General features: G+C 47.2%; 1 protein-coding gene across 1 annotated transcript; it reads left to right on the top strand.

The window, feature by feature from the left end:
* The first annotated feature begins 221 nt into the window (after positions 1 to 221).
* On the top strand, positions 222 to 9,718 carry TYMS (thymidylate synthetase). The gene is made up of 7 exons (XM_046024819.1): positions 222 to 515; positions 2,107 to 2,180; positions 4,685 to 4,859; positions 6,559 to 6,660; positions 7,436 to 7,611; positions 7,997 to 8,068; positions 8,948 to 9,718. The coding sequence occupies exons 1-7, from the start codon at positions 302 to 304 to the stop codon at positions 9,083 to 9,085; spliced, it is 951 nt and encodes a 316-aa protein (XP_045880775.1). The 5' UTR covers positions 222 to 301; the 3' UTR covers positions 9,086 to 9,718.
* The last annotated feature ends 385 nt before the right edge of the window (positions 9,719 to 10,103 follow it).

The following is a 10,103-nucleotide window of genomic DNA, read 5'->3' as shown; positions in this document are numbered from 1 at the left end:
GACTCGGAAACTTTCTAGCCAGAGCGGCCTTTCCCAGCCGACACACCAAAATACGGGACTTAGGTTTTTAGCTTTTACAACGGGATTATAAACACCACAACCCGGAGCACGCGCCCTGTCCAACCTAGGACTCCGCGCGCTCCTGGGACGCCAGGGGGTCGCGCGCGGGCGGACGTAAGCGGACAGGAAGGGGCGGAGCCCCCGCCGCGTTGGCGGGAAAAGAGGCGCGCAGAAAGACGCGTCCCCCCGAGCCCGCCATCATCCGCCGCCCGCGTCCCCGGCCCGCAGCCGCGTGCGCGCCATGCCCGCCCCTGGCTCCGAGCTGCAGCGCCCGCCGTCGCCGTCGCCGCCCGCGGCGCAGAAACCGGCCGCGGAGCCGCAGCCGGCACCCCACGGGGAGCTGCAGTACCTGGGGCAGATCAAGCAAATCCTGCGCTGCGGGGTCCGGAAGGATGACCGCACCGGCACGGGCACGCTGTCAGTGTTCGGAATGCAGGCGCGCTACAGCCTGAGAGGTGACCCCCGCGCGCCCCGGGCGAGGGTGCTTGCGCCCGGGTGGGCTCCGAGCTGCCGCTGGGGGCGGGGAGGCGCGCCTGGAGGTGGCCGGGCTTTGCCATCAACCTTTGTTCCTAACCTCGATCCTGGGAGCTCCTTAGCCCCGCTTTGCAGACCCCCAAAACAGAGACTTGGGTTAGAGAGATGATTTGCGTAACGTCAGGAGTGACAGAAGTGGGAGGCGAAACCAGGTTCTTTGGCTCCGAGTCCTGTGCTAAACCCTGGTCGTGTCTGCCCCAGTGTGGACACGGTCTGGTAGTATTTGCCTCATACTAGAGAGTGGGAGAGGGTCTGCCGGGGCTTGAGCACGGACTTGGCTAGAGGTTCCTCTTTTTTGCTCTTCCTCCTCTCTGCCCGGTCTGGCCCTTCGGTTTGGCAAAGTTTTAAAAAATAGAGTGAAGGAATAAGGGCGGGCCAACGGTCGCGGAAAGAGAGCGCGAACGGAGAGGCTGGGCGGGAACTTGTGGTTCCTGACAGTTTTCCCGTCTGGTCCGCACAAACCAGCTTTCCTCTTAAATCTTGAAACAGGAACGCTAGAGGACGAGTAGAAGTTCTTACTCGTCTTTTCCATTAAAACAGGATGGCTCCCGAGAAGTTTCTCTTGGCTGTCATTAGAGTCAGGCTTTCAGGGGACAAAGAGGAGGGTGGGGGCGGGGTGCACAAGACCAATTTTCTGGACACAGGTATAGGGGTGGTTTTGAGTAGGAGACGCCCTGTTAGTAAAGCTGATTCACTGTGGTGAGCAGGGGGAAGACCTTCAACCCCAAACCCATTGCAGAGACTGGAAGATACCCAGGCTGCGGGTTGGACAGGGATCTGCCTTAGACAGAACAGCTTCCTGCAGCTCCACACAGTGGCCTCCAGTGAGCCACAGATCTAATTTTTTACTCCAGCCCATCTGTTTAGACCGTGGTCAAGTTACCTCTCTGGTCTTTGGCTTCCCGTGTGCTTATAATAGAGAAAATAATGCTCAGTAGGCAGTACTGATAAAAAGTAGGTGCTTGGAAAAAATCTCTCCTTGTTAGATGATAAGGTGAACTGACTAGGTAGTGAATTTAGAGATAAGCTTTCACACTTTGATCTCTCTGCGATGCAAACTAGTATATTCCCTCCTGGTGCCTGTAAAATGGAGATCTTAAGGATGCCTCAAGGAAGGTTGTTTGGAGGCTTCGATAAGGTCATGCTTACAAGTATTTAAACAGTTACTATTTTTGGTACACTAAATAATAGAGGTTAATTTGCTTTGCAAATAATTTAAAACTATGCTTTAGCTCTGGTTAGTGTGGTATCTACTGTCTCTCAGACCTGAGCAAATTTTCCCTGGCAGGATAATCACTGAAGAGCCCTGGAAGCCTTCAGCCTTTGTCCTACGGCACATTTTGTGTGTTTTCTTCACTCCTCTGTGAAGGAATCACACTAACTGGGAAGTAGATGGTAGCTCTTTTCCTGTCCACATGGGCATCCCTACCTCCAGGGGCAATTCTCCACAGAGAAACCTGGATGATATGTTCTATTTTCCCATCTTGAAATTACCGGCAACCTGTTTTTCAGATGAATTTCCTCTGCTGACAACCAAACGTGTATTCTGGAAGGGTGTTTTGGAGGAGTTGCTGTGGTTTATCAAGGTAAGGAAACTGGTATTGGAAAACAGTGTGTTCTCAACCCAGCACCAGTGAGATCCTTTGAAAAGTCTGATCATGTCCCTTCTCACCTACAGTCCTAGTGGATCCCACTTCACTCAGTAAGGTCATAAGACCCCACTCACCTGGCGTCCTGTCCCAGCTCTAGCGTCCGCAAGCCACTCACTCTGCTCCACCCACCTGTCCTCCTTGCTGATCTACAGGTAGCATCACTCACTGCCTCACCTCCTTCAAGTCCCTGCTGAATGAGCCTTCTCTAACTTCCCGACCTAAGACTGTGATTACCCCCTACATACACACACACACCCCTCCCACCCTCCTTTGTTTTCTCCGCAAGGAAACATTATCAGCTGATACATAACGTCTGCCCTCTACTCTTCCGCATACAAGGGGTGGGGAAAGGTAGACAACAAATAAACAAGTAAACTGTGTTAGAAGCTCCATGAGGGCAGAGAATTTGTTTTTTCCTATTCAGGTTTGTATCCCCTAGTCCTAGAACACAGCCTGCCATATAGTAGGTACTCAACATAGATTGATCATTGAATATAAATCTCAGCCATGTTCTCATATTTGTATAAGCTAGAAGGATCTCTTGAGTAGCAAGCTGTATCCAAAGAGCCAAGTAGGTACCTCTGGCAGAGACCAAAGTGCTGTGATGATGGACAGCTTCCTCTTGCTCCGTCTCCTGGTTCAGACCAGTGATATTCTGGTCAGTGCTGTTCAGAGGGTACCTGAGGAGATGGGCTCAGTTCTGGGCCATGTAGAAGTTGGGATCCCTTCTGCAGAGCATGCAGTGTGGTGTGTCTGATCTTAGGCCAAATGAGACCCAAGGCTTCTTACGACATTTTAGAAAGAGTTTATTTAGATTTGGATCCAATCCAATCTTCCTTACTTCTGTATTCTTGAGGTGTTTTCTTCTGTGTTGTCTTATCTCAGCTGGCAGTGAGCGTCTAGTTCCAGGTACATCATCAGAAATATCAGAAGAGGCCCTTTGTAAACCAGCTAGAGCCCTGTCAAACAGAAGAAAAGGAAGGCATTAGAAGCAATACGGGAGGGAGCATCTGGGTGGCTCAGTGGGTTAAGTGTCCGACAAATGATCTCAACTCAGGTCTTGGTCTCAGGGTTGTGAGTTTAAGACTGGCGCTGAGCTCCACCTGGGCATGGAGCCTAGTTTGCAAGATTTTGTTTATTTATTTGAGAGAAAGGAGAAAGAAAAAGAACATGAGTGTAGTGGGGCCAGGGGGAGACGAACAAGCAGACCCTCCCCCCATGAGTGGGGAACGCAATGCATAGTTTGATCGCAGGTCCCTGAGATCATTACCTGAGCCAAAGGCCGATACTTAACCGGCTGAGCCATCCAGGGGCTCCCATGGTGCCTACTTTAAAAAAAAAAAGTTACATGGGAAAGATTGAAAAATGACTTATTGGAGGTGAAAAAATAGTACAAACTCAAAAACAGAAGGGAGGAAACAAGATGCTCAGAAATAAAATGGATTCCCTGGTTTTATCTTAATTTAGCTTGACTTCAGGATTCCAAGTACTCTTTACCAGGAATGTGCCAGACTCTCCTCTGATAGAGTTGCTCCCTGGGTGACGGATGAAACACAGGAGTCAGGACAAACACGCACTGTGGCTGGCATCTGTAGGCAAGATGGAGACATGGGGTCTGTGGGTAGGCTCTGTCGAGCCCTGAGCACTTTCTTGTGTTCTCTAACCCTCACAGTAGACATGTGGGGGTGCGGCCGTGCTCTTCCCTGGGTGGGGACGGCGAGGCTAGGGGTCAGAGAGCTGTCAGAGGAGAAGAGTGCTGGAGGGCAGGCCTGGTGTGTGTGGTACCATAGTCGTGCTTGTCACCATGACAGCGCATCATACCAGGAGGGTGCCAAGGTCTGTCTTTGACCTGAATGCACGATCAGGACACATGTTGGGATGATATGGGCCAAATTAAGTAATAAACATTGACTTGTGCTTGGGAAAAACAGAGCCCCACCTTAACTACGAATACAGGTTGGGGTAAACAGAAATTTACAGTGCACATATTAGCTAATGTGACCAACCGATCTGTAAGAAAAGCTGATACTGATTAGGCCAGTTAGTGACCTACATACCAGGTCTAAGATCCATTGAACAGATTGAAGGTGAGACATTAAATGCATTTTGGGGGATCACACTTAATCAAAACACATTTGTTAAAAAACACAAAACCGTTAGGTGAGGTGGGAATAATGAAAGGACTTGGAGGTGTTTAATTTAGAACATTTAGTTGAGAGGAAGAATCCCCTGTCCTGGAAACGATTCCAGGAGACTGTCCTAGGGGCCCTCAGAAAGTCTGGGCTGGGACTGGCCCTTAAAGACAGGACACACCATGTGGGACATGCTGAGTGGCTGTCTCTGCTGTGTTAGCACAGGCCAGAGGAGCAGTTTGTGGGAGGCTCTTGGGTGTCAGCTTCTTCACTCGGATGCCTGCTCTGTTCTCCTGTCTCTTGCAGGGATCTACAAATGCTAAGGAACTGTCTTCCAAGGGAGTGAAAATCTGGGATGCCAATGGGTCTCGAGACTTCTTGGACAGCCTGGGATTCTCCAACAGAGAAGAAGGGGATTTAGGCCCAGTTTATGGCTTTCAGTGGAGGCATTTTGGGGCAGAATACATAGATAAAGATTCAGGTGAGAAAACAGTGATGCCTCACATTTCCCGAGCACCCAATGTAGTATGAGTTGGCCCCATTGTTTCAAGTGATATTGGGGGCCAGTGTCTACACAGATGCCGGTGTCTGCGGAGCTGATGTATAACTTTGACTTAGTGTGAAGCTATTTCAGATTCAGATAGAGGTCAGATCACACTCTTGGTTGTTAGCATTTATTGGGTACTTGGTACTTTCCATACTGTGTTTCATTAGCAGATAGCTACATGGTGGGTTGGTTGGTTGCTGTGTTGTGGCTTGATCACCCGTTTGAAGGCTGAGCCACCCCGCACACTTAAAGGTGGTGCTCATGTGATAGTAGTTCTTGGGTTACCCTTTTCTCCCTGCCCTTCTCGGGTGGAAGAAGATGAATCATCTTATTGCTGGACATCCACCTTAGTCTCATGGTGGCACAATTTGCCCCCATCCTTTGACCCTTCCTCTCCTGCCTGTCCATAGGTCAGGAGTTGCAAAAGCAAATGCCTACCCCCTCTGTATGTGTGCACGTGAGTGTTTGTGTGTGTACACACATTTGTAGGAAGTGATAGCTTGCTGGCTGGATAGAAACCATTGATAATTTTAGCACCTGTACGTTTATATAAGCACCACAGCCAAAATACAGAACTGTACTATCACAGTGCATCTTTTTCTTTTTTAAGAAAAGAAATTTTCTATTTCTTTGCTATTTTGGGGGATCACAAAATAGCAAATTCCTTTGCTATTCCTTTTTCTGAAGCTATGATCATGACAGGACATTCTTCCCCCTGAAATTAAGAACTACTGGACTAGAATATAGTCTGACCCCAATAAATGCAGGTTTAACCGGAGGGGATATGAAGCTCCACACTTCTCAGGCTTCAAAGCTCCCAGTTCCATTGCAGAAGGAAGGCAAGGAATTAAAGTCCCGAGACCAGAAATGGGAGAAAAGTACAGGGTGGAGTGAGAGTTACAGAGTTTTCTTGATATTTGTAAATTAGTAGGTGTTTGGTTGCCAAATTGTAATTTTAGGTGGAAGCATTGGGAGAATAGCATTGAGACCACTGTCCTCAGTTGGAGCATGTGTGGAGTGGTGTCTTCAATTTAAGATCCAGTACTTAACGTGGCAGCAGAGTGTGATGGAATGGTTGATGGGTATAGAGACAGCCATGAGGACCGTGGAAGAAACTGATCGCTGAGATTGGAGAAAGTTAGCAACGGGAAGGGGGGCTGGCGGGGAGGGGTGGCACCATGACAGATACTTTTTTTTTTTTTTTAAAGATTTTATTTATTTATTTGACAGACAGAGATCACAAGTAGGAAGAGAGGCAGGCAGAGAGGAGGAAGCAGGCACCCTGCCGAGCAGAGAGCCCAATGCGGGGCTCGATCCCAGGACTCTGGGATCATGACCTGAGCAGAAGGCAGAGGCGTTAACCCACTGAGCCACTCAGGTGCCCCACCATGACAGATACTTAAAGGATCCTTTTGTAGGAAAGAAAGAAACTTTGTTATGGCTCCAGAGGATAGATAACAAAGCCCTGAACGCATCATCAACCCAAGAGAGCAGAGGAATTTGTAGAGTGCCTTGGATATCTTGTAGCATGACCTTGGGGGGCCTTGGTAAGAGGGTAATAGATGGCCTCTAAGGTCATCTCATGAGATGCTGTGATCAACATGTGGCGTGTCTTCTCTTGACAATTCCACAGATTATTCGGGTCAAGGAGTAGACCAACTGCAAAAGGTCATTGACACGATCAAAACCAACCCCGACGATAGAAGAATCATCCTGTGTGGCTGGAATCCAAAAGGTTGGAAGCATCCCAGTTATTCTCGTGTCCCGACTGTCCATTAGCACAAAGGGGAGCCCTGTGGCTTCGCATGGAGGCTGCCGATAGAAGGCTGGACCCTGGGAACCACCCATGGCCACATGGCTGGTGTGACCCTGAGCAAGTCACTCTTGGCCACACTTCTACCTTCATATGATGGGATTGGATGAAGATGATCTTAATATGTGTATTGATAGTTCTTTTACTCCAAAGAGGGTTTTAAATTACCTATAAAAATACACCTTGGATTTTAACAGTTTAAATTGGGGTAGATGAAGTTTCATATCTCCTCCACCTGGCTGTTAACATTTTAACAGAGTAAAATTAAACTCTACCGAGGTGTAATAAATATTACCCAGAGTGGAATGTTTGCTTTTCCAAAAGAGACTTTGAATACAGACTTTGTGCATGGGATGCCAGTTTCCTGTGGCTCCTGGGAATGAATGAATTCCTCCTGCTTGTAGTTTGGCGCCACGAAGGCAGCACAAGTAATTTTGGCTAGATGAGTGTGGCTTCAATTATGAACGTACATCTGCAGACATCTTGTGTTGATGGATGGGTCACTGTAGGTGTGGTGCCATCCCCAGGATTGGAATGGTCTGCTTTTGACCTCGGTGGTGGTGTAGGTCATGGGGTCACTGGCCCAGTGGCCTGTTCTCATCTCCCCCATAGGAGCTGGCTTCTGTTTCTCTCCTGTTTTGTGTGTAGCTGCATTAAGACTGCTGGCACCTCATTTTCCTTTGTGCTGGCTCCTCAGATCTTCCTCTGATGGCCCTCCCTCCGTGCCATGCCCTCTGCCAGTTCTACGTGGTGAATGGTGAGCTGTCCTGCCAGCTGTACCAGAGGTCAGGGGACATGGGCCTGGGCGTGCCCTTCAACATCGCCAGCTATGCCCTGCTCACCTACATGATCGCACACATCACAGGCCTAAAGGTGGGCTGCGCCCTGAAGGGAACGGGGGCTACCCGCCTGAAGCCCTGAGCTTGTAGGTTATTTACCGTGTAAAAACTCTTGCAGGGAGGCCAGTGTCTGGTTAGTTTTAAAATGTGATCTGTGTGAGAAACAGCTGCTTACCTGGCAGCCTTCCAGGGAGCCTTCCTGTTTCTGTGGTCTGTATAAGCAAACAGCTTGGTGTGGGTTATTTACGAGACAAGACAACTTTTGTGAACATCAACTTCTCAAAAGCTACGCAGGTGAAATTGTTTTCTGAAAAGCGTTGGAATGTTTGCATAGTCTACATAACGTGCTTTTAAATGATGTGTCTGAAAGGAACTGAAACTAAAACATTTGCCATTTTGCTTCCTCCCGTGGGATTTAGCCAGGTGACTTCGTACATACTTTGGGAGACGCACATATTTACCTGAATCACATTGAGCCGCTGAAAATTCAGGTAAGAGTGATATCTGTCACACTTCGAATTTTGGTACCTTCTCTTGATAAGACCTTGCCTTCTAGAACATCCCTCATGTAACAGACTTTCTGCTCTGTGCTGGGGCAGAGATAAGGTGCCCTGCTCCAGCTGCAGGGACAGGTGGTGGGCAGGGACAAGGCATTGAAATGGCAATTAAAAATAAGAGTGTCTGAAAAAAAAAAAAAAAATAAGAGTGTCTGATGCTTAATGAGCCCCAAGAAAAAAAAAATTAACCAAATCCTTTTGGCCCCTTCCAGATGAGATCCAGGTTTTGGACGTTCCTCCCTTGTGGGAGCTTGGCTGCTTTTGTGTAGAGGGTACCTTCGGGGTTTGTCCAGTGGCTTCTGTGGCCACCTGCTCCAGTTGTGCTGGACAGAGTGATGAGGTTAGAGCCTGTGTCCACGTCCCCATTGCCACCCTGTTCATTCCAGGAACCCCAGCTTACATCCCTCTATTGTCAACAGATGTCATCTTACCTCACCCTCTTTGCCAGGGACAGATGAGATAGGGATTATGGGACTCAAATAACCATACTTGGGTGCCTACCAGGAGTTACAGATACAGAAGTGAAAAAGTGTCCCATCCTTAATAAATTTACCAAGAGCAGTCAATTGTAAGATGAGCCACAAGGCTCCTGATGCAGTGTGATGCCCCCAAAGATCCTTCAGTCTCCATGTGTGGGAGAGAATCTGCCGGTTACAACCCAGGAGTGTTGCATAAGCCGGGGCAGATATCTGCACTATTACACTCCTGTGAAATAATACTTCGTCAATAATACCGTGTACTTGTTTCACATGGAGCAGAATTAAAGCAGGTTGTACAAATAATGGCAAAATAATCATCTCCTATTGTTTCTAGCTTCAGCGAGAACCAAGGCCTTTCCCGAAGCTCAAAATCCTTCGAAAAGTTGAGACAATTGATGACTTCAAGGCTGAAGACTTTCAGATTGAGGGGTACAGTCCTCATCCGACTATTAAAATGGAAATGGCTGTTTAAAGTGCTTTTAAAGGAGGTATTTGAAGGCTATTCAGTCTGTAGGGTTTGGACTGAGTGCCCAGGTGAAAGCTCATGTGCCCTAGAGGAAGAGGGAACTAGGTCAAAAATCTCTTGGTGACCAGCAGTTATTAACTTGTAAGGATGTCGCCACTGACAAACATAACCTTGCCAGATCTCTTAGTAACAAAATGCCTTGAATTTGGTTAACTCACTGAGGACATGTGAAAATGCCAAGATGGGGACTAAGAGGAGAATAAAAACTGGAATACTCTGAAAACATGTACATGCATTTCAACCCATTTTTATGAAGGTCCATGAATTTCAGGAATTACACATTAGCTCTTCCCCCAAATCTGAGCAGGCTGAATAACACCAGCATTCATTATGTACAGTTGTGGTTATGGACACTTAGTTATTTGCTTTATATATTGCTGTAATAAAGATGTGTTCTGCATTCATCTTTTTTAAAAAATTTTTTAATTCTGTATTGCCACTCTGCTCAGTTCCTGCCTAAAAGATTTAAGTGAACCCTCCTAAATGTTTATGTATATATGTATATGCTCTATTCTCATTTGGATACAGCTTAGAGGTTTAGTATATTTTAGAAATGGAGATTAAACTGTATTTTGCCCTGTTTTTCTGCAGTTCATCTAATTCTGGTTGCATTTATCATTAGCATATAATTATTTAGGATAAACTTTTAAGGACTATGGAAAAATAATGTATGAAATGCCATTTTCCTGCCCATTATCACTGTCATGGTTTCAGTATGGTGTGAATCCTCTGTTAATACCCTTAGAGCAAGAAAAGAAAGGCTAACCCACTCCAGGGATAGGGATGATGTGTGAAATCCTTTTACCTTTGGTCGTGCACCAGCTACCCCATAGTCCTGCAGAACTATTTTTACTCTGCTAATTTTTAACAAGTGTTAGAATAAGGCAGTGTTCCAACAGTTATGCAACCTGCTGCTTATTTCCAAAGTACAGAGTAATGTCCAGGTACCAGCACTTGATAGAAA

The sequence above is a fragment of the Meles meles genome, chromosome 12 (genome assembly GCF_922984935.1).
Source record: "Meles meles chromosome 12, mMelMel3.1 paternal haplotype, whole genome shotgun sequence".
In the NCBI taxonomy this organism is placed as follows: Eukaryota; Metazoa; Chordata; class Mammalia; order Carnivora; family Mustelidae; genus Meles; species Meles meles.
This window is presented reverse-complemented; position numbering and strand designations above follow the sequence as displayed.